This window comes from Phyllostomus discolor, chromosome 4 (genome assembly GCF_004126475.2).
Source record: "Phyllostomus discolor isolate MPI-MPIP mPhyDis1 chromosome 4, mPhyDis1.pri.v3, whole genome shotgun sequence".
In the NCBI taxonomy this organism is placed as follows: Eukaryota; Metazoa; Chordata; class Mammalia; order Chiroptera; family Phyllostomidae; genus Phyllostomus; species Phyllostomus discolor.
Window position 1 is genome coordinate 17,605,614 of NC_040906.2, and position 25,707 is coordinate 17,631,320.

General features: G+C 38.8%; 1 protein-coding gene across 1 annotated transcript in view; it reads left to right on the plus strand.

Moving 5' to 3' along the window:
• The first annotated feature begins 2,675 nt into the window (after positions 1-2,675).
• Positions 2,676-25,707, plus strand: part of ABCA12 (ATP binding cassette subfamily A member 12) — a 167,053-nt gene continuing 144,021 nt past the window's right edge. The window contains exons 1-2 of the mRNA XM_036022884.1: positions 2,676-3,105; positions 16,022-16,115. Coding sequence (XP_035878777.1) covers positions 3,037-3,105; positions 16,022-16,115 — 163 coding nt within the window. The 5' untranslated portion in view covers positions 2,676-3,036. The remainder of the gene's footprint in view (positions 3,106-16,021; positions 16,116-25,707) is intronic.

The following is a 25,707-nucleotide window of genomic DNA, read 5'->3' on the forward strand; positions in this document are numbered from 1 at the left end:
GCCAGCATGGGTCCACTTAGCCCCAGGCTGGCTGTCATCAACACTGCAGAGTTGGCATGGAGACCAGGAAGCTGAACATGAAGGACCAGGAAGGGGAGCACTTGCTGCAGGTGTGAAGGGAGAACTCAAACATTGTTTTAACTGATTTCACAAATAGAGTGACGGGAAAGTGTATCGAAAGAGGGCTTTACCAGCTTTGGCTCAGAGTGATCATTGAGCATTGATCATGTATGAAGAATTACTGTCATATAAAATAGTCTAGGGTCTCAAAGAATTTGCAATGTAATGGGAAAATAAGACATACAAAAGTAGCAATAAGGAAAAAATGTAAGTTCCTTGAGATAGGTAGAAACAAAGAATTATACTGGATTCAAAGGCAGGAGAGAAGATAGTTCTTGCAGTATATCTAAAAAGGCTTCATGGAATATTTGTTCTAGATCTGTGAAATATGCCATTGGAATTTTAATAGGAATTGTGTTGAATCTATAAGTTGCTTTGGGTAGTATGGACATTTTAATGTTAATTTTTCCAATCCGTGAACACGGTATATGCTTCCAGTTATTTGTATCTTCCTCAATTTATTTCTTTAATGTCTTATAGTTTTCTGAGTACAGGCCTTTCACCCCTGTGGTTAAATTTATTCCTAGGTACCTTATTTTTTCTTACTATTGTTTTTGTTGCAGTAATAGATGGGATTGTTTTCTTAGTTCTTTCTGACTACATCAAAATAAAAAGCTTCTGCACAGCAAAAGTAACCATCAACAAAATGAAAAGGGATCCCACTGTATGGGAGAGCATATTTGCCAATAATACATCTTACAAGCAGCTAATTTCTAAAGTATGTAAAGAACCCATACAACCCAACACCAAGAAAACAATCCAATTAAAAAATGGGCAAGGGACCTGATTCAATACTTCTCCAAAGAGGACATCCAGATGGCCAACAGACATGAAAAGATGCTCAATGTCACTAATTATCAGAGAGATGTAAATTAAAACCATAGTGAAGTATCACCTCACACCTGCCAGAATGGCTACTGTCAATAAATCAATAAACAACTAGTGCTGGTGAAAATGTGGAAAAAGGGAACCCTTGTGCACTGTTGGTGGGAATGCAGACTGGTACAGCCACTGTGGAAAACAGTGTGGAGTTTCCTCAAAAAATTAAAAATGAAACTGACTTTTGACTCACCAATCCCACCTCTGGGAATATATCCGAAGAATCCTAAAACACCAATTTAAGAGAATATAACCCCCTCTCCCATGTTTATAATAGCATTATTTACAATAGCCAAGCTATGGAAGCAACCCAAGTGCCCGTCAGCAGGTGAGTGGATAAAAAATCTGTGGTACATTGACACAATGGAATACCATGTGGTTGTAAAAAAGAAGGAACTCTTACCTTTTGTGACAGCATGGATGAACCTGGAGAGTATTAGGCTAAGTGACATAAGCCAGTCAGAGAATACAAACACAATATGATCTCACTTATATGTAGAATTTAATGAACAAAATAAACTGATGAACAAAATAGAAACAGAGGCATGGATACATGGAATGGACTAAAAGCTGTCAGAGGGGGAATGGGGACAGGGGACTGGATGAAAGAAGGTGAAGGGAATAGCCAAGAACATATAGGCATGACCCATGGACACAGACAACAGTATGGTGATAGGCAGAGGGAAGGGGGGAGTGGAGTCAGAGGGTAGGAAGTGGGAAAAGGGAGGGAATGGGACCATCTGTAATAGCGTAAACAATAAAAATAAAGCAAAAAAAGACTTCATAGAAGATGTCAACTTGGGAGTAATTTTGAGAGGTAGGAGTTTGGGGGGGGGGGGCAGGTAGAGAAGGTAGCATAAACAAGTCAGGGACCAGAAGGTACAGATTATGTTTGCCTATTGTAATACGTACCCGTTTGGCAAGTGGTCAAGCACTTGTAATAGGCTTTCGGAAGGTGAGATTAGAAAATTGACTGGAGTCAGATGGTAGAGGCATTAAATATTAGAGGGAATGGGTTTTCACTAAGGTGTGTAAGCAAGGTGACTTCTGGAAGCCTTTATGCCAGGGTTCTCCATTACATATCCCCTTAATCACTATTAAAATTACTTGGTGGGCCTATGTTTCCTGTAACCTGATTGAAAGAGCTTTTCTATAACGCATGTAGGAATCCACGCTTCTAAAACGAGAAATCCATTGTATGCTATTTATGTCACCTATTGCTACCTTTTATTTTCTGCATTTTGCTTAACCTAGTAAATTGTGAGAGAAGGTGGGGCCTAGCCCACATAGTCACTTCCCCTGAAATCCAAATATTCAACTCAACTTTAAATGGAACTGGAGACTTTCTCTGCACATCTAATGATATACTGATATTCAGAGCTTTTCAGCTTAGCTCTGGTCTTATTGACTTAAAACAGCTTAATGACACTGTAGATATTGTAAGAGTCACTGGACTAGAGTCTGTAAAATGCTCCTTACATCCTGCCTCTGCCAGAGCAGGCACTATGTGGTAAAGTAGGCGAGAGAAACTAGGACAAGTCCTACTGGCCTGGCAAGAGTCCCACCTAATTCCTCATGACGTGTTCAGCGCAGGTGACACCTTCTTGAAGGTGTGGACAGGCAGTTAATTTCATGGAGAGTAGGAGGTGTAGGTTCAGCTTTTTTTTTTTTTTTTTTTTACAGTCAGGCTTGATCCCAATGACATTCATTCTCTCTTTGAGTCTGGACTTCATACAACAACCAGCAACTGGAGGTTATTTTAAAATAAGCAAAAGCCACTGAAAGATCCTGGTCTGGGTCCTTATTTGGGAAGAAGAGTTGGTTGAGAAGTGCTCCTTGGTGAAGAATTAAGCCAGTCCTTGCACAGGAAAAGAAGATCTGTGGCAAGAAATTGTGGGTTTCTTACCCCAGGTGCCAGGAAAGCTATGCCGTGAAAAGGCTTCTGACCCCTTGTCAACAGCAAGTTGGAGCAATTCTTTTTTTTTTTTGAGGGGTAGAGTAAAAAAGACAATTCCTGTTGTTTGGAGTGTTTGAAGGATGGCTTCCCAGTTTCACCAGCTCCGAGTCTTGGTTTGGAAGAACTGGCTCGGTGTCAAGAGGCAGCCGGTGAGTGAAAATAAGGGAGTGGGGCTTGGGGTGGTGCTGCAGGCGATCATAAAACATGATGCTAATGAGGTAAAAAGAGAAGAGTCTTAATTTAATTTTTAAAGCAGGAAATAAGATAGTCAGAAATCATCCCTGCATCTGCCTTCCAGCTAAAGGCACTGGTCTCAACTTGCCCCGAAAGCAGCCTTTGATTTCAGTGCAAGAGTAAACCAGGCTATGTCCTGGGCAAAGGAAAGGATGTGTCTTGTTAGCGGGGGGAGTTGGATCTAGTGTTGAATTCTAACTTTCTGGCCAAGATGCTTTCAGAAGTTTTCTTAATGAATTTAGTTAAAAAATGAGATGAAGAAATGTATTAGATGAAAAGTACAATCGCATAGGAGAGAAATGTACATGAAAACCAAAAGCAATAGACAGCTTGGCTGAAAAGTAAGAAATGGAAAAGAAATAGTCTGAAGGCTGTTGGTGTCGAAAAGCTCCTATGAAATTTTAGTTATCTGAAAATTATTTACTACACATGCCAAGCAAGAGCCCATGTACGTGCTATACTTGCAGAGTATTATGAATCACTTAGCTTTACTGCTACAGTCTGTCTACTCTGCTGATTGCAACATATTTATTTGTCCTCTTACATTCATGTTTGCTTTTTAAATTACAAACCTAGCTATTAGATCCTTACCAGATAGGGTACTGGTAGACCAAGAAAGGAACTGGCTTCTATGAGTTACCACATACTGGGAAGGATGTTTGAAAACTGGAGAAATCCAAAAAGACACTCAATATACTTCATTTTAGAGTGGTAATTCCCAGCCTTACATGAATAATATAAATATTGTGCACATAGTATGTGTCATAGAAACCAACATTTTATCTTTGCACCTTATCTTATTCTAGGTTTCCCTGTAGTGCCTGACTCCTTTCATAAGTGTTCTGACATATATATTAAGAGGGAGAAGTAAATGATCAAACCCTCCTTTGTGAATTTGGTGTGTAGAATTTAAGATCATAAGTTGGGTTCTTGGTTTTGCTCCTTACCAGCTACAAGACTTGAGTAGCACAGCACAATTTCCCTGAGCACTGGCCTTCCCCTTTCTAAAATGGGCATGAGATCTCTAGCATCTATCTCATGGAGCAGTGAGAACCAAATGCGCTAATGTGTTTCAAATTGCTTTATGCATGGTGCCAAACACCTGGCAAATTGATTATAGAGGGATTTGGGGCAATGTGTTGTCATATTTTATTTGCTGTAATGATGAAAGGAAATCTAGAAGAAGGGGTTGTGGGAGAGAGAAAGAAATTTATATAAAGTTCTTAAGTGATGAAAACTTAATAGTTTAAAATAAAAGCATGGAGGAACTGAAAACATATCAATTATTGCTGATGAACAGAATCCTGACATTTTCTATTCTTCTTACAACTCCATTTTACCTAAAACTTAAAAACAAAACCCTCAGGTGAATAAAATATTTCATTGAGAAATTTTATCCCTAGAAACTCTAAGTTTCTTCCTTATGTGTAACATAGGTGATATACTAATTTTCTGCTATAGACTTTTTTTTTCTATTTCTGCTGGACATGGCATATTTAGAGATGGAAGTTAGGTATGCTAAAAGGTTTTCACTCTGATACTGTATATGACTCTCATTGAGCCAAAAATCCCTAAAAAGCCCCTCTTCATTATACTTGTGCCTAGGGAAAGAGAATACATAAGCTATCAGTTTATTTTGGGACATCAAATGAAGTTAGATTCACCTTGCGAGAATGGGACCTGGGGCAGAAACATCTTTGTTTCAGGAAGAGTGATTAGAAAAAGCCCAGAACTGGGGGTAATAAAGAATCCACTATGACCAACTACCCCTGTAGGGACATCACAAGAGTGATGATGGCCAAAAGGAGAAAGAAAGACAATTCTAAGTGGAGGGTGAAAGAGCAAGGAAAGGGCCCAGGACTAACTCTGTATCTTGGTAGTGGAGAGACGACCTGAGGACACAGGTAGGAAGGATATGTATGGGCCAATGTTATTTAAGAGAGAAGAATGAGAAAATGAAGAGGTTGGAAAGTTAGGGTTAAAGATCTAAAAGGAGATGAGGCCCTGGCTGGCGTAGCTCAGTGGATGGAATGCGGGCTGCAAACGAAAGCATCGTAGGTTCGATTCCCAATCAGGGCACATGCCTGGGTTGCAGGCCAGGTCACCAGTGGGGGGGCCATGTGACAGGCAACCACACATTGATTCTCTCTCTCTCTTTCTCCCTCCCTCCCTTCCCCTTCTCTAAAAATAAATAAATAAAATCTTTAAAAAAAGATCTAAAAGGAGATGAAATGAAAGAAAATAAGAAATATAGTCAAATTAGAAGACAGAGAATGTGCAAAGCAGTGTATATAAATTTAAGGAGAGGACACAGTCTTTCGGTAGGATCTGGGGTTGTCATCCATCAAGAAAGTATACTGTCTCTCTCTGTAGTTGTTCTGAATGGGTGCTTTAACATATATGTTTATACAGAACAAAACAGAATTTCAGTATGTGTGACACTGAAAATGTATAATCCTTATTGAATGTCAAAAAAAATGCTAGCATCACCCCTATGGCATTCTCCCCCAGTCTGTTTTCAAAAGACCCTATCACAAAGCAAGGCAGTGGGAAAGATAGTTTGTAAATGAGGGAGACAGGGATTGTTAATGAAGCAACAAATGATATGTAAGAAAGAATAAAAAAGAAATGAAGATAGAGTAAAAATGTTAGTGTGGAGTTACTAAGGAAGCATTATAAAAATATACACTACAATAGAAAATGAGAGAAGTTCAAACAGCAATACAGTCTAAGAAACAGAATGATAACGGAGTAACTAAATGTTGGATTTGGCTGCAAAATAGGGAAGGAGATCTTTACTTTTTGAGGTGATCCTCCTCAAAATTGTTCTTAGAGTAAATGTTTCTTTTTTTAAAAAAAATCAAACACCAGAATTCTGGAATATTGGGATTATCTAAATGCTTTTATTTTATAGAGTTTCAGAGTATTCAAGAGACTTGTCCAAGGTCACACAGTGAATTTAAGGACTCAGAGATAGATCTATTCTTTCTATTACTTTCTGCCGCTTCTTTGTTGCTCCTGAGTTGAGTTTCCTTTCTCGATATTTTCTGATCTCTGTTTAGAGTTCAGCTCACCAACCAAAACATCATATTCACTATGGAGGCCTTAGATATTGCTGTTTTTTTAAATATTAACAATAATATCAATTCTCAGTTACATTGTTAACCTAAAAAATAAAATGCGAGGGCAAGGGTTTTTATGAGAAAGGGAAGGGAAATAATTACATGAAGATGGAGGGAATTCCCACTGGTGATAGTAAGCTAGGTTATTCAGTTGCTCTGTGGGGCTGTTCACTGATTCTAAAGAAGGCCTTGACTCTCCAGTCTTTGTGGCCAAGACGTCTGCTTTCCTGTTAGCGCCACAGATGGTTGTTTGGAAGACAAGGCTGCTCTGGCCCAATCCAAAGGTTATTTTGTCCAAGTCGAACAGTCCAAAGTCTCAAGGAGCAAGACGTGCATGGCCTTATCTCTGGGAAGGTGGCTCTGACTTCATTTTGAGTTGGCTCCATTTATTTTATTTTTCTTATTTCTCCATTTTAACTGAGATCTTTCCTTGAAAGCATCGCTGATTGACCAGTGGAAAGCAACATTGATCAGCTGTTGAAAGCTTCATTGATCTGTTGCTGGGAAGGCTCATTTCCAGTATACCATGTCCCGTATAGAAGGGAAAGTGGTTTCTTTAGGAGTCTTAAGCCACATTTAAGCAACGAGGGGGGGTCAGAATAAAGGCAGGTCTTACTGTCATGTTTCTTTAAGGGCAAACATCTTCTGTAGTCAGTTCCTTGAGGTTTTTCATATGAAGTCTCACAGGCCTTAATAATTATCTCAAAACTCTGAGCAGTCATTATCCAAGTGACACTTTTACAACATCAAGCTATGTAAAGCAAACAAAATTTTATAACAAGAATTTCTATAATGACAAACAAACGCTGAGCTGAATTTGGAGAATAAACCTGTGTAGGAGGAAATGGTTGAGCGTAGCTAGCTGAAAAGGTCAAGGGCCCTGGGATGTTATCAATCAGGTATTCAATAAGAGGCATTTCTGTGGAAACAAAAGAAAAACAAAGGTTAAGGGTAAGAAACCAGTTTCTGAGCCACGGGGGCAGCCAGTCAAGAAAAACTGTAGATGTCAAAGTTGAAGCATCCTTTGCTGTTTGAAAGGTCTCTGATGATGTCATCCATTGTTCAGGTAAATTTTCAGGTGGCTTACACAACATCAGGCATGAAGATTGTTCAAGCATGAGCAATTGTGGTGATTTCTGTGAGCCTTATATCAAGTTGTTTCCAGTCCGTATGCAGGGCTTCCGGAAAAATGGCAGCTATAGTGCTCAATGATTCCAAGAAAAATTGGAAATGTTAATTTGGAGAGTTGTAGCCAAATACTTGAGCCAACTAAAAGAATTCAAAATTTAATCCAGTTTACAGGCAAAAACAAAACCTTAAAGACAATTAGCAGAACTGATATCCATAAGTGTGTATTACAGCTTCTATTGAAATGTAGTTTTTTCTCTCTCTGCAGTTATCCAATTTTTACCAAACACATTTTGCAAGCAAATTAGTTTTTCTATAATTAAGTCAAGTTTTAGTAAGCTTGGCCCAATTATCTACATAAGTGCATCAAGTATAACAATTGATTATATAGACTCTTTTAAATCTGCTTTGCTGGAACTTTCAATAAGAAATCTTGAGACTGAACCTTTAATAGCCTCTTGAGGCTAAGAGTCCAAGCCAAATACTTGTCGTCAGACTTTACCTGTTGTACCTTTAGATTTGGGTTAATCCCTCTCATCTTGAGGTCCCCAGGATATCCTGAGGTTCCAGTGCCTGCCAGGAAGTGACCTTCCTTACTCACTTGGTGAGGCTTCGAGCCTATATGTAAGGTCCCATGTTGATTTTTCCAAGGAGGAAACTGTTTTGGCTTCTAACCCAATTCATGACCAACTTACCACAAGTGCCTTTATTTGAGGTGTCCAGCGCTCTCCTGGCTCTTAAATGCTCTACCCATGTCCATTAATTTTGCAGCTCTGTCTTCTAAGGTTCCCTTAGCAATAGCGTTTACCTCACGTGCACTTAATCCACAGTAAAGTTTGTTTAAATAGATGCCGGTCTGGTGAGATCTGCAAAAACTGTCAGTTTGCAAGGGCCAGACCAGACAACAGGTTTATAGCATTTATGCCTGTGTTGTTCCCTTTGGAATCTCTTTCTCATGACAAACAACACAGCAGCCAGAGACAAAGAAAAGAACATGCAACAAAAATTCATACCCACCCGCCAGGGGGAAAAAATCCCTGTGAGCTGCTCAACACCCAGGGAACTTCTTACAAGCATGAAAGAAGCCCATCCTGAGGAAAATTCCTCAGGTGGTAGCAAGCTCCTGTGGCAGCACCACACGGGCACTGGGACACTTGTCCCCATGGCAATGCCTAACTGAGGTAATTTTCCCTTCTGGTCTCAAAGAAAGGCACTGACCTCAATCAAAAAGGAGGGAGGTCAGGGGCGTGAGAGAATTCACAGCTTCGGGAAGTGGGTGGCCCATGGAAGAGGAGAACACAGAAGAGGCTCATTTGGGCATTTTACATGGTTCCAGGGAACTCTGGTCCATGAAGGGAAGGTCGCTTCAGGTCCCAATTCTGACACCATAATTGTGAACCTAAAATCAAAGGCCAAAGTGAGAGGCCACAAGCATTTGAGATCAAAGAATAGTTAATGGGGGAGCACTGATTTAGGCAGAAACCTAAATTGTGTTCTGATTATGGGGTGTAGACAATGGGTTTTTTATGAGAAAGTGAAGGGAAATAGATGAATAGAAGGAAGGAACTTCTGTTGGTGCTAGTAAGCTAAGTTCTTCAACTTTACATGGCTATTTACTGATTCTAAAGAATGTCTTTAATATTCAGTCGTTGTAGTCAGGATGTCCAATTTCCTGTCAGCTCCACAAACAGTTGTTTGGAAGACAGTAATGTTCTGCCCTGACCAGTTTATTTTTCCAAAGTCAACTATTTCAAAGGTTCAGCGAGCAAGATGCACACGGCCACTTCTCTGGGATGGTGGTTCCAACTCCATTTTGAAATGGCTCCATTTACGCCCTTTTTCTCAGTTGGAAAAATGAATACTAAAAGAGTGTGAAAAAGCACAGTACTCATGAACAGAAATGTTAGGTAATAGAGAAAATCAATTAGATGCACTTGCTACCCTGCTGGGTTTGTAATGTAACTCTAAAAATAATGGAAAAATGAAGATACATTCCACTGGAAATGGTTAGCAACAGGGAGGCTCATCTAATGAGATGCTAGTTAATGACAGGAAAGAGTCTTGGTGCCACCCAGAAACAGGAAGACTAGAGAGTGCAAGATGAGAGTTTATCTTTCATTAAGAAGATGGGTTCTGAATGACATACCAAAGAGTGATTTCCGATGTCTATAGAGGGGGAATCTAATTCCAGATCTATAATCTGAAGAAGGAAAAGTAACGTCAGCTCTTTATTTTCTGCTGTAACTTTATCTAGTGGGTCATACTTTAGCTCAGCTGATAGAACTATTATTTTTCTATCACAGATATTCCCACAACTTGATAAACTTCTAACACTTTGGATCAAGTTTGACACTTCCTCCCCAAGTTTCCACTTTGCTCATGTACCTTCCCCTCAGAGGGACTAGAGAAAAAGGAAGACTTAGCTTCAAAATTTTGGAGCAGATTGCTGAATGAATTAGAATATTTTTTTGGATGAAAACAATTTAGGATTAAACTCTAATCCTAAAATTTAAGATTCTGAATCATAGTAAAATAAACTAGGTCTTGTATAATTTACTCACCTATGTGTTTAAATGTCCCAGGCTCTTTTATCTTTTCTGGGTCTGCACCATGTCCTCTTTTAGTACCTTTTAACTGTTAAAAAGAAAATTAGATCCACCTGTTGATTATGGTGCTTGTCCTGCAGCAGATATGCACATGCTATTAGTTTGATCAATCAGTAGAAAGTAAATGAGATAAAAATGTTTTAGGAATAAGAGCAATAGAGAAATAAATTAGCTTAAAGTCCAATAAAACTGTGTTGTTTTCACATACAGTATAGAAAGCTTAGCAATCTCTAAAATGTATTATAATCTATAAGTGCAGATTTCTGAAAAAATCCTTGATCCCAGTTTCCAAATGTGTGGTGCTAACAGGCAGTGCTAACAGGCAGAAAGGCCTGATTAACTAAGAACTCTTGATACTTTTGTTTTCTTATTTTGGAGATTGAACTAAGGTTTATTGCAGAGCTAATGTACCAAGCCCTTACTTCAGAATGTGAACTTGGGAATCCTCTTATTTTCATCAAGTAACAGTCATCCTTGACTTATGGGACAATTCACAAAGGTAGGAATCGAAGAGGAAGGAAGAGACAGTGTACTTTATTTATGGAAGCTTGGGCAAGCTTCATTTTCAAGTTTGCAATAAAAAGTTATGATCTGAGGTTACAGGATGACTTTTAAATTACTTTTAATGCTCTTCTGGGCTGAACTAATAAAAGTATATTATTGTGGTCAAAGAGAGCTAGTAATCTGTTTTGCAATGGTTTGGCTACATAGCTTAATGGGACAGGTGCCAAAGCCAGGCACCCTGGGTTCAAAGGTCAGCTCTATCACTTAGTATTTTATGGAATGAAAGCTTATTTAGTCTCTTTAAGATTCCAATTTCCCATCTGCAAAAGGAAATGAGGTGATTATATTAAACAAGATAATGCATATTAAGTGTTTAACATGGTACCTTGCACATTCTAAGCAACCAATAACTATTAGCTATTATATTGAATTCTGATATAATTCTGATACAATTGTTAGGAGACCACTTGACAACCAGAATTTATGGTGGGACAGAGATTTCGAAATTATATTTAACAGGATTGCTGGAGGAACTGCACTGGTACCCAGGAAGAGAGGGATACTTCGTCTCTCTTAAAATATCTGTTGAATTCTCATGTGAAAGAGGAAGCCAAACTAAGACAAATGAGTGTTAGTCAAAACAAGAAGATATCGCCTTGATATAAGCAGAAAAACCAGACCATGTGAGTGGTCCAATAATAAGGAAGTCTTATGAAATAGTTAACTTCTAGTCACTGGAAGTGTTCAAGCAGAGGTTGGATAAGCATATGGCAGAGATGCTTTCCCTGACTCTTAATGCACCAGTCATTCTGGGCCTATTTTTTTTCCTGTAATATTTCACCTTCTTTTCCATCTGTGGGTCTTCACCCATATGCTTTCTCTGCTGAAAAGACACCCACTTCTTCTTCACACTCCATCCCACATACATATCTTTTCTTCTGCCCGACTCTTTCCATCTTTTAGGTTTTAGAATCAGCTCCCCTTGCTTTATCTTCCTTCCACACTCATTACTTTCTTTGTCTTAGCATTCATTCTGTATAACATTTGGTTATAATTATTTTTAATATTTTCTCAAAAGACTGAAAATATTAATTGCTCTATCCTCAATGGCTATTATACAGTATACAATAGGTGCTCACTCATTTTTATCTTAATAATAATAATAACAACAATAATAATAATAACAATAAATGATCACTATAGTTTATGTTAAACCCTAAGTTTCCTTAAGACCCTTCAGGACTTTGATGGAATGTAGAGTCTTCATCTTAAATGTTTTACTTTTATTTATTTTCAGAGTTAGAGAAAAAATCCCCATTGCAATTTGAAAATTATGATGATAATTACTATAATTCATTTTGGACACAACCAATTTCAAATTACCCTAGTCCATGGATTCTTTCTATCTATCTATCTATCTATCTATCTATCTATCCATCCATCATCTATCTCTGTGTCTACATATATTCTACATATATCCCGTGGCTCTGTCTAGGCTTAGAAACAGTGGCAACCCAATAGCAACAAGCACACTTAGCTCTCTCTCATCTGTCCACTACAAGAAGCTAGTATTTCCTAGAAAATGGCTATTTTTCATACTGGGACAGAAAAAGTGCACAATGAGACAGAAACAACTTATAGAACCAGAAAGAAGAAAATAATGTTATACACACATTTATAGCAATATTTCATGTCTGTCTGTACATTTTGGAAACCAGGAGTTCATATTCACATACTTACTTCTAACCCAACACTAAAAATATTTTTGTTCATGCTAGGTTTCTCCTTTTCCATGTTTATAATTCCCCTGATGGATAGTGAGAGACCTGGCTCCTCTAATGCCGGGTGTTTACTTCTTGGTCAGCCTCCCTATATGAAAGGAATTTTCTGCTCTTCACTCAGAACAGACACCGTCCCTACCCAACTTCGGCTGTGACATCCTTGTCTGGTTGCTGCACTGAGGGTGTCCTCTTTAACTTGGTAGGGACCCAACTCCCTCACTGTGTCACTGCAGGGCCCCCAGTCCTAGCATGGAGTTATCTTGCTGGGCACCACCTAAGGACTTTCAGGCACTGAATGTTTTAGGGGAAAAATGGGAAGAGAAAGGCAAAGAAGGGACATCTCAATAGAAACTAATCCCTGGAGAAATAAAAGGAGACAAATGTCGTGGCCGTTAAGGAATTGTAAACTGCTCAGTGTACCTGTGCCCTTCCGTGTCTGGATTGCCAGGGGAGGGGGGGATGGAAGGCAAATGAGGTATAGAGAGAAGTGTGAGCTAAATTAAAATATCAGCAAAGATATGAAACTCTTAAAAGCTGCTTTTCCCAAACTTTTCAAGTAGTCCCCATATGTATGCATGTAAGATCAAAATGTTAGCCCTTTCTCTAAACAAACAAGAAAAAAAAACCCATGACTCATCAGTTTAGTATTTGGATCCTTGACACCACTTTGGATTCTAGGTTATTTATGATAATGTTTAGAATGGTATTGAGAGCAATCCTGCTGCTATGAAAATTTGAATTTTGTTTATTTCTTGCTTTTGTGATTAACTTGTCAACCCTAACATCCCTGCAATCACAGTGTGAACGCTTTAGTATTTATTATCCTTCTAAAATGCAGGGTGCAGAAATGTTGCTCAAACCTCTCTGATCTACAATTCCAGGGGAAATCTAGTGATAACAGACTACTCATGGGCTTGCTGTGATTTTTACCTATAACAGAGTCAAAGTTGCCTTCAACGACACTGATAGAGATTATGTTTCAGTCTGGATTTAAATCGTGTCTAAAATCAATTACCAAATTCACCAAAATATCTTCATGGAGCCATCAGATTACATCAACCAAAAGGCCATTTAAAGATAGCCCACAACAGATGATGCTTATTTGAATGTGAATGTACTTTTGTGTTGGTACAATTGATCTCAGTTACCCACTGATTTCTTATGCGGTTACTGTGGAAAATGAATAGATGCCTCTGAAAGTAGCTTTGGGACACTAACGCTACTCAGGTGAATTTGTTTTTAAAGAGTAACTGTGGCCTCAAGTATAAGACCAATGAATCCATAGACATTACATTTTTTAACCTTCACTCTTTACAGTGTACATTTCACATGAGTCACTTAGAATAAATATGATACCTTGTGTCGTATCTATGGTCTTTGAAGAACGAACTTTAATTTTCAATTATATCAGAAACTAAGCTATAATAATAACGCAACTTATTTTTTATAGCACTTGTATTTTTCCAGCACACTTTCTGTAATTCTTTCTTATTTGTTTCTCAGAACAGTATGATATCTTTTTTTTTAAAGAAAATCCTAGCCTGAGTATTTTGATATTCAGATCCTTGTCCCCTGCTCTGCTTTCCAATTGGGTATGTGACTTTGGGTAAATTGTGCTGATCTTCTGTGCCCCAGAGAATAAAAACGGGAGTTGGGTCAGATCGAGGCCTCTTAACCTCTTCTATGCTATGGCTGTCTTTGGCAGCCTCGTGAAACATATGGCTCCTCTAAGGATAAATAGGGTTACAAATAAAATGAATTATATTGAAATATAGTTATTAAGGCACTTAAAAGCAAATTTAGGAGATGGTAATGTGTGCTTCTTTATGAGCATTAAATAAATAAATACATACCACAAACCTGTGACTACTGTGATTTCAATGTCACGGTAAGTGCAGATGGCACTTTGAGGTATCTGCCACAACACTAATGCGACTTGAAAGTATCCGTGGTTTCTGTTGGTGAGCAAGTCATAGCCACTTCTAATCACATTGTGGTTCATGGCTTACATCCATCATCCGTGGAAACTGCTCAAGTTCAATCATGAGCTAGAGAAAATAAAAATGTAATTTGTTCTTTCCTATCCAAGTTATGAATGCCCTGAATTCTACCCATTAGAGGATCTCAAAAGAACTTTCCAACAAAGCTATCCCAGGACTTTATGACCAATCCTTCTGGTTCGGTGGGGTGGCATGCCCTTAGACCTGCTCTACTCCAAGTGTGGTGCTTGGAGAGCAGCACCAGCAGTGCCCACCTGCAGCTTATTAGAAATGCAGGATTCCTGGCTCTGCCTCCAATCTACAGAATCCGATGCTGTGCACAAGATCCTTAGGCGACTTGGTATGCACGCGAATACTTGAGAAGAGCTGTATAGATTAGGCTGTTCGATCAGTCTGGGACCTTTTCAGCTATGATCAAACCTAGCCCCTGAGAAATCTTTACATCAATAATTGACTTCCTCCTTTTTACAAAAACTTGCTCTTAAACCCAAAGTCTAAGAAGTTGGTGACAGGCCTCCCAGCAAGGAGACCAGTGCTATGAGACACACGGTGGACATTTTCATAGAAAATTCAGGTCAGGAGCTGCTGGGGGATCAATCACTGGATGGGTCTAGATTGTTTTGGAGAATTAATGAGCCCCCAGCAGCATTCTGAGATTTGGCAGAAGCACCTTGTCTCTGAAAAGTGGTGAAGGAATAATAGCAATCTGACCATAACCAGGCAGAAGCATAATTCTAAGTTTTACTTGATTAATTTATATGCAAGGTTTGTCCTGTTAGGTTTAGTTTGAGTGCTATAACAGTTTGCATATCACAGTTAACGTTCATGTGAATGCATGTTTGAAACATTTTATAAGTTTGGAAAATATTAAGCAGTTAATGTCGTATGAACTGAATCATGTCTATGTGGAGAGCAAAGCCACACCTGAATCGTCTTACAGTGGAGTTCTCTAACAGAAATGTCAATGTGGTTACACATTTTTGAGTATCTACTTTGTACCCCTGGTCTGATAAGACACCGTTCCTGCCAGAAAAGGCTTGCCAATTTATTTTGTGGGCCAGACAAAAAATGTATTGACAGTAAAAGTATGTTAAGCTCTATGACAGAAGCATAGAACTCCTTCTATCATATATACAGTGGTATGGTAGGGGGTGTTGAATAAAACTTTAAGTTCCTGTTTACTCATCGACTCAATTATTCATTCATTTTTTTTGGTGTTGTTTAACAATGTCTATTGAACCATTATCCAATGGCCCACATTAATCTTTCCAGCTGACCGTGAAATGCTGACTTTGGAAACTGTAAGACTGGTGTAGGGGACAGTTGTGTGGGTGTTGCAGGCCCTGTTCAGAAGGCTGAGCCTCATCCAGCAAGCAACTGAGAAATGGGGATTTTATGTGAGGAGCTTACTAATTAGATTAGAATTTTACAAGCATCACTCCAGGGGCAGTCATGAGAGGAAACTGGAAAGGTGTCTTCAGAAAGCCATTTTAAGGGTTTAAGCCTGGAAAAAAATCTTGTGTTCATTTCTAGGTCTGTTTCATTTAAAAAAATCTCTCATTCCTTTTTATTAATAATATTTATAGGCAAATACCTGTCTTGTGTTGGAATTTTATAGTATGATGTATTTCATGTGAGTTTTTTTTGGTTCAGCAATATAATTAATTTTTTTCCTGTCATTATTTTGCAGCTTTGGACACTTGTCTTGATTTTATGGCCAGTCATTATTTTCATAATTTTGGCTATTACCCGGACCAAATTTCCTCCGAAAGCAAAACCAACTTGTAAGTAAATAAGATTTGTTTTTTTCCCTAACTTTTGAATTCGAGTTAAAGTTTATTGGGGTACTACTTTAATGTCTCATTATAAAATTTGTTTTTTGAATAGTGTTTCCTTTTGAAAGCATTTGTAAAAATACTTAGTATGTTTTTCTTCAGTTTTTTTGAATTCATTAGAAAGATAAGCCTGTAATATTTATGTAGGAAAATACAAAGCATATAGGAGCCATGCTTTGTCTCTGAAATTTTGACTCATTCATTATTTATCTCATAAATCTCACCATGGTGAGTACGACATAGGCAAACAGGAATCTCAGTTGGGTTTTCCTTTGCTTTTGTGTTGTAGCAGAAAATATAGACTTGTTTGATCAACTGAATAAATGAAACCAAGGTTCTACAACAAAAATCTCTTAACTCACTTCAGGGCAGGTACTGGAGCGGTGCCAATGTATTGACACAGTTGAAGAGAGGATTGGTTTCCGATTACTGCTGTTTCAGTTACATTTAGTCATTGCCAAGTTATAAATTGGGCATAATGCCCAACGCTGTTCATTATTTGCTTTTGGCTCTAGAAGGAAAATGCAGGAAAGGCTCAGACAAGCCTCAGAACTGAGGAGGGTGATTTTTTTAATGCCCATGATTTGACCATTGTTGTTTTGCTTTTTGTTCTTAAACTTAGGAGCTAGGTTTCTTAGCAGAAATACTTAAGTATTTTAATTAGGAATACTTATCTTTTACTTAAGTAAATTACTTAAGTAAAAGTCAGGTGAGATGCTTCATGTTTCACAAAATTCATCTTCTAAAGTTTCTCGTTAATCAAATTTCTGTATTTCAGATAAATTTTGGCCATTTGTTATATAAGGAATACTGTGCTGAATTATTTGTAAACAGAATAATGAGCTAGAGGCATTTTAGAAAGCACAGTCCTTTTCAACCACTCAGTCCTAAAGAGTAAGATGAGAGCCATGGTGGAATCTACTTAAATCATACACAATAGGGTAATTCAAAATATACATATATCAATTCAGTTAGTGTAACTGACACATTTAAACCCTTGATGCTAGAATAAACAACTCCTTTTATTTGAAGAGGACCTTCTGATTCCTAAAGGACTTTTGCAGAGGTTATTATGTAGAGTTGTTGGTGAGATTTTATTAGGTTGTTTATAAAAACAGCCTAATTTTGTTCTCTTTATATTGTGTGCATATTAGCTTTTTACGGCAAATTAATTCCATTGTTAGAATTAACGTTCTTGCACATCTTAAGTACAGACTCAGCATAGTCTTAGCATAGACAGCACAGACTTAGAAATGATGCATTCATTACATAAGGACAAATACTCCGAATTCTTCCGGTTTAAGGTGCTAATTATTATTTGCTAATGATAGGGAGAGAAGGAATTTTTGGCCCCTTTCCTCAACTTATTTCCACCAATTTCTTGCTTTTAAAGATTTTCAGTTATATAAAGCTTCTCTTATAAAAGTTCCAAGAGGGAAATCTAAGGTGTGTGAGTGAATAATCTTGATCTAATTGGCAAGACCTGATAGGATTTAGAGATTCAAAGAGAAAATGATGAAAAGCTCTTACAATTCCATTAAATTGCAAAGAAGAAATTAGAAAAATTGTGGCAAAGGCATCATAGACCCAATCTAAAAATATCTGCAAAAACACAATAACCAAAAGATACCAATATGTTTTGGTATACCAAATATAAATATCCCAATAATAATTGATATAAAAATACCAATTTTTACTATGGGCCATTATCATACTCTAGTAATAATTGGCTATGAGACAATTATATGTCTGTTTATGGGTAGGAGAGATCAAATTATGGGAAAGTTCAAACATTGAAAATATTCTCACCAGTCTCTCAGATCTTGTCAGACTCAATCTAAAAAATAGTTTACTAGCTTGTTATTAGAACTAGAAGGGACTCTATTACTTTATAGATGAGAACACAGGGACCCAAGGAGTGTGTAATTTGCCAAAATTCAATCATGTAGGATAGGAGAGAAAGGTTTTGGAAACTACCTTTTCTTATTCTTTGTCCAGGAGATTTATAAAGTAGCTTACCCTCTTATACAAAGAGCCAAATACAAATTATGCCCAAGAATTCAATTCATCCTATAATCAATACAGTGTAAAATGCAATTTTATATTTGAAGGTGCTATTTTGTAGAGTAATTTTGAGAACTTAAAACTACTGTAGATAAAGCTACCTTTTCTTTTGTAGTAGAGAGAATAACTTGAAAATGACAATTTGGATTTAGGTATTTTTATTCTTTTTGTCGTTGTTGTTATTTTTCTTTGTTTCTCACATCTATGATACCAAAAGATGAAAGTCATAGGCATTCCCAGATCTTATACTGTGTGCCAGGCACTTGGGGAGGTCATGGCAATGTCATTTACTTCACCAGTGAGAGCACCAGTGCGCGCAGAGGTGAAGTAACTTGACCAAGACGGCATCGTTAGTAAGTGGTGGTGTCAGGATTCGAACCTGGGCTCCAGAATCTGGTTTTAAGCTCAAGGATTCACATTTTTCTCTTTTTTAAATTTTTTGGATTTATTCTTTATTGTATTTTCACCCCATTCATTTAGTCCCCTTATACACCCCTCTCCCCAGCAATCACCACACTGTTGTCCACGTCCATGAAGGCCTCACATGTTTTACATCTAGTACCCAGTACTAATTTCTCGTGTCGTGTTCTTAGATTTTGCAAACGTAGACTAAAAGTTAGATATCAGGTGTATAAACACCTCTTCTCTGTGTCGTGCAATCAAGAGATAGGAGGGAGAGATACATTCCAATGTATGTATCAGAGTTACCCTAAATATTAGCATTCAATGCAGAACGCTGCCTCTGCCTGACGAATCCCGCATGAGTCACTGCAGTGGTAGAACCATAAGAATCAGGTCCTGCTTATAAGCGTTAAAAATCCTTTCTGGGAAACTGTGACTTCTTCAGTGCTAGTTGGGCAACAGAGAGATGAAGATGAAACTTCAGACTACACCCCAGCTGAAACTCAGCTGTGGTGAGAACGGGAGTTGTCATCTTGTGGGCACATTCTGCTCCCAGAACAGCCGGACAGGTCTGTAGGACTGCTAAGTCATTCGGACCAAACTTCGTTAGCCACTCAAAGGATTCCCACCCTTGTGTTTTGATGGATGGGCTTCTGGAGAGGTCTGAGTTGGGGTAAGGAAGCTGCTGCAGTCCCATCACGGCACGGCAAGCCCCAACCCAGAGCAAAACGCTTCGTTTTGGCATCATCTGCTCTCACTTACTCCCTTCTGTGTTGCCATCAACGGCTTAGGTAACTAGCCTTTGCATATAATAAGTTCCAGGTAAAGGCACCTTCCAAAGCCTGCCAGGCAGGGCCTGATGCTTCTCATTCACCCCGGGGGGGGAAAATGGGCTGAGGCCCCATGTTTGAATTAATTCCAGCCTCTTACAATCTCTACATGCAATAGCTTGTCAGGAGGCAAACTTCAAGCCAAAATATCATGGTTAGGAGCAAAGGAAAACAAAACAAAACTCTCCAAAATGCTTTTAGACTAAGCCAAGCTGTAATGTGCAGTGAGTTAATTTTGTCTCCTTTTAACGCGTTTATACCCCTGAAAGTTCAGGTGAGCATTCCTAATGACTGCGGAACTGACGACTTTTCAAGAACAGTAAAATCCTGCCATAATGAGATAAGTGGACTCCAAAAATTCAGTCCTGCCAAACCAGGAGTTGCATTTTTATGAAGTTAATGAAAAACAACATTTCTGAAGTGGCAGAAAATGTCATTAAAAGCACATAACCACACACTGAATTGAACCCCAACCATCTCGGGGCTGTCACTTTCTAACACCCCTCCCACTTCGGAAGACTATAGATTTGGCCCATCCCACATGTGAAAATAGGGGCTGGTGGAAGGCAGAAGCCAACTGCTGATTGAATTCTATCCAAATTTGTGTTGCCACAAAGTTATACTGAATACTACCCATCCAGATGGTGGTTTTGGTTAATGCAAGAAACCACCCAGTGGTTTTGGTCAATGCAAGATTGACATTCCTAGCATGTCTTGTGACCTCCATTGCCTGCCTTTTGTCATCAGAGACAAATAAAAATAATAATAGGGATGAATACTTACTGAACACTTTACCATGTGTCAGTCACTATGCTGAGTGCTTCGCATATATTTCCTTAGTTAGGCACACATCACCTCTCCGAACTATGTGATTTGATGGTCCCAATTTTAAAGGCCACAAAACTGAGGCACAGAAAATGTTTAGTAATTTACCAATGTTCACATGGTTACTCTGTGACTGAGTCTGGATTTGAACCATACAGTTTTTACCTGCAGACAAAGTAGTTTTATCCAGGTCATGAGTGCAAACCATGGCCAAGACTAAGGGCTGGCTCATTGGAATGTACAGCATCTCCCTTTTCTCCCTTCTACCACCTATTAGTGCTCTCCTAGACTGGATGTGCCTGTAAAAATGAACTCAATTGGTTTTTCTACTTGTCAGTAGCTCCAGGAAAACATTGAGGAGGAAGATTGATATTGTTGATTAATTGGTGTTTTGTGGGATCCATGCATGATGTTATAACTATACTACTTGAGTGATCAAGAGAAAACTATTGTGTACTTTTCTGTTGAAAGTGTCTATAAGGCCTCTCACTAGTGAGGGCTGTGAAGGTTAGAGGAGTGAGGCTTCTTCCGGCCCCAATCTCTTGCTGCTGACTTTTCAAATGGTGTCTCTCTCTCTCTCTCTTTTAAATGGAAGTGAAGGCAAGTGCATGAGGACAGGATTCTGGGTGTGCCATGCTCACCAGTACATTGATGATTTAATAGTAATAGTAATGGGTGGGGGACCCCTAGTAAATGATTTTTTTTCTGTCTTGATTGGCTCAAAATCAATGTGGGTTTTGTTCTGGGAAGCTCAGAACTCATCATCATTCTTCTCCTGCCAGGGATTGCCCCATCCAATTTCTCCATTGTCACATGTGCCAGCGCCACTAGGCAGCTTCTCAGGTTAGAAACATCTGAATCATCTGACTCCTCCCTTTCCTTCATCTCCCACAATCACTAGCCTTAAAGTCAGAATCTATCTTGTGAAATGTCATCCTTCTTGTGACCTGTCACTCCAAAATTTCATTGTTTCATGCCTGGATTTCTTCTGTTATATAACTTTTTCAAATTCCCTCACCAGATAGTTTCCTAAAATACATTTCGGGCCTACCAAGTTTCAACTTCTGTTTGCCTAGGTTTCAAGACTTTTCTAATCAGAATTCATCCACTTTTCTGCTCCTTCTGTCCTGCAGCATGATGTCCGTGCCTGAAAAACCAGCGTCTGAATGTGTCCCACACATCCTGTCCTCATTCCTGCTTGGGTCCATGTGCTCGTGAATCATCCTCAATGTCTATTAAAAGTAGAGCTCACTTCTAAGGTTTACCCTTTGGCTTTCCCTGGTCATTCAAACTCCAATTATTTCTCTTTTTTATCTCTCTTGCTGATGTATTGGACTATAGTGGTCTTTGAGTGCTTTATGGTTTAATCTTGACTCACTTGTTGGAAAGGCTGTACATGAATACCAGAAATCACATCACATCACACTCATATTAAATACAGCACGATTCCTAATGCAGGAAACAAAATAGGAGTTCACTATATTGGTCAGAATTGGATACAACTGAAAAGATTAATATGGGTGATTGAATTACAAAATACACCAAAAGATGAATAGAGAAAAAAAAAACCACAACAACTCAGTGTGAGTCTGAGGTGAGTAAAGGACAAGGAATTAGTTTGTTTGTGGCTTGATTATGACCTCTCAGATCCAAGAAAATCTCACTGTGCTATCAAAAATGTCCATCATGCTAAGGTTGGGGAAAATAGTGAACATAAGGCTCCCTAACTCCTCCCCAGGTAGATCCACCTGAGAATTTCCATCACGAATATCTGAGAGCTCTCATGAATACATACCTAAGATTTTTGTGTGGGAGAGATGTTACAATCTACTTCTTGCTTAAGTTCCAGAAAATATCACAGCAGCTTTTGAATTTCACAGCCAAACCCCCATCACTCACTTCTTCCATCAGCAAATCAGTAGTTGACAACTTTTATGGAAATGTGAGTGACCCTTTATGGCAACGTGGGAGAGGAATTCTGTAGCTGAGATTGGGGTTAGATTGTGACTTTGCTTTCTGTTGCACTCTGCACGGAGTTGTAGGAAAAGGGCAGGAAGAAGGTGGACATTGGCTCCCTCACACTCTTGCACAGGGACTGCTCCAGCTTCTGCTGGTAGTTGCCCATCTCCCCTCGCTGCTGACGGGAAATTCTGTCATTCACTCATGCAACGAAGATGGACACGCCTTAATGCCAGATAACATGACAAAAGGATTTCCCAACCGATGCCTGAGAGTAGGCTCGGTTCACAGGGTTGCATCACAGAACCAGAAGTACCTTGGATGGCAGTAAAACTTAATTCAACAAGGAGAAAAATAGAGAGGAAAGGATAGTTGTTGATTGTGCCATGGCAGATTTTTTTTTCTGTTCATTTCTACATCATTTCTACATCATTTCTACTTTGACGATCTATCTTACATGCTTCCCAGAGGCGACAGCCTCCCTGAAGGTGGTTCTGGGAGCCACGTCTTCTCTCTCCCTCTTCCCCTTCCCTTCCTTTGTAAAGAGAAGAGGGGCTCCCATTACTCACAGTCAGGAACCTGTAATACTCAAGTCTATATTATTGAGATAAATAATTGATTATTTCTAAAATCCTCACCAGTATACTAATGTTACTTGTGGAGATTGCCAGTATCGGCTGATGTTTCCAATATTCCCCAGAATCCAAGAGCCAGGTTAAACAGAGTCATTTCAGCCAATTTGCTTACAATTATCAGAGAGCAGAGAGCCCAGACACAGGCTCACAGCGGAAGCTCTGGCTGCCTGGTGGGCGGGCGGTGTGTTTTCCTGAGGTTTTACTAAACCTTCTTCTAAGAATCACCCAGGAAACCTGGTCTACCAAACCTTAGTCATTTTATGGTCCTCTCTATTCAACTTTTCTCATTTTTTAAATTAGGTCACCTTGTATCCTGTGCTTTGATGGGTGAACTGTTGAATAATAATAGCCCTCATAGAAGAAATTCCACAGCCTACAATATTCACTGGTCTCTGGTCACTTAGAACTTCATTGTGCAGTAGAATTAGAATGGCCTATAATATTTTCACCTTTAAGAAAAGTAGTTGTTTGAATAATATATTTGCATATTTATATTTATGTATAAAATTATTATTATTATTACCATTGTGAGAGGTGATATAGGGACTTATGGTACAGGTCCAGACCCAGACTGCCTGGCTCCAAATACTAGCCTTGGATGGTCTCTGAGTTGCTCATAGCCTCAGCTTCCACGTGTGTATGTTGAGGCCAATAATAGCACCAACTTTCAGATTAGTTGTGAGAATTAAATGAGTTAAGACTTGTATACTTAGAAAAGTGCCTGACACATAGTAAAAGCTACATTAATGTTAGATATTTTTATTATATTATATTATATGAGTAGAGTACAGAATCAATCATTGAGTATTCTTAAAATAATCTGGTATCTTATTATTATTTGACAGACAAGAAAACTGAGGTTTAGAGAATTTAAGAGACCTGATTAAAGTTTCACGACTTTTATTCTTGTCATTGTCACATATTTTAAGAGTACCCATTGTCTCTGTGTTGATCAAGTAAGCCATGGGCCTTGAGAGCAATCTGGTCGGTGGAGAGCAGTAAGTGTATCAGAAACTGCAGTGCAGTGGGACACATTCCACAGTGGAGGTAGGTCCCAGAGCAGACACAGCGGAGACAATGGAGTTCAGACAACTTTCCTGGACCAGAGCTGAGACTTCAGTAAGGCAAGTGCAGTGCAAAATTACAGGGCTGATAAAAACTACTCAGTAATCACGATAAATCATATTTCAATACCATATTCTCAAATATCAAAATTAATTTTAAAAATCCAGGATGAACAAAGTATCAAAATTTTATATAAAGTAAAAATCAGGATTACTGACTTTTCTTTGGCCTGGGGTTCCAATGTGGCTCCTATAGCACGGCCTGTGATATCAGGAATGTCTTCACATGGAGGTCCCATGTATTAGCATGAATCTTGGAGACTGAATAGTGGTTCGTCAGCTAGACAGCTAGTGTCTCTGTGTTCCTAACAAAGGGGCCCACATAAGTGAGGACACAGGACACGGATGAATCAGGTGGGTGGGGGTTGCCCTGGAAATGCTATGGGGTTAAAACATCTGTGGACTTTTCCATCACAGCTAGCTGTTTCCCCAGCCTTTTAAAAGCACCTCCTCCTTCATGCCCTCACTTTCTTCCCAGATTTTTAAGTCTAGATTTCTTTCAAGATAGAGAGTTTACTTTTTATGATATGGGGGTTTTCAATGTACAACTAGCTCTAACCCCCTAATTTCCTACAGTCCAGATGAGATCAACACAATTTAGGACAATTTTGGGGAGTGGAAATGCAGATAACTAAAGAGAAAATAATACAGGGATCACGCGATATTGGTGTATTTTTCCTCTTTGTCTTTTTTCTATCTTTGAGATTTACGAACAGATGTATTCACTCTGCTGTAACTAAACTCATCTAAATAAGCCTGTTGAAAGATGGGGACTCCAGGTTCTTACCCTAGACTTTTTGAACTGGCACGTGGTGGAGGAGCTGGTGGAAATGAGGTGATGGAGAGGAGCTAGTGATCGTGTGTAGGGTGATGGAGAGGACCAGATAGATAGCTTACAGAACATCTCAGGTAATTCTTAAGCAAGGTAAAGTTTGAGAGCGATCTCTTATCAACTTTCTTTTCTTATTTTAAAGTAGTTGCATTTTTTACTAGTTCACTGAGGTTAAAGCGAACCAGGAAATGCATTGAATTCTTTGAATAAGTTGGGGGAAGAATTTGCTTTTATCTGAGTTACATTGCCACATGCCCTGCCTCACTTTAGCCCTGGCTCTTTCATGGCTATACGCCTGTCCTCAGGATGTCAGAAGTCTCACACCGTGTCTTTTCATTCTTATGTTGACAACATTTTCAGGACAGCTGAGCAGAGCAGAATGCCTCCCTCGGAGAGTGCTAAGGGTGCTGACTAAGGAAGGAAGTGTTCATAATTTCCTGAATTTTTATGCACAGGTGTTTTTCCAAGATGATGCCTTGATTAAGTTACATGCCCGGGGGAACCCAGTTCCACTCAAATGAATGCTGCTTTATATTCTACCATGGTATCACTGTGCCTCTAGTTTCATAAATAGCAGGAGAATGAGAGAATGTGAAAAATCATCTCATTATTTTGAAATTGCTGCCCTATGTGGAGATGGTGAAAAGATGCATTTTACTCTACAAGGAGGTGCCTAGAGCTGTAAAGGGTGGGTCTGCTTTCTGTCCTCGAGGTGCTTGGAACAGAATGGTGGTTGAAGAAACACACATAAAAAATTATGTGCCTTAATAGATTTTAAACATAAAAAGTTAAATGTAACTAAAGTAAAACTGTTAAATATGGCTCCTGGCACAGGGCTTTGCATATAATAGGGACTCAGCTACTTTTTGA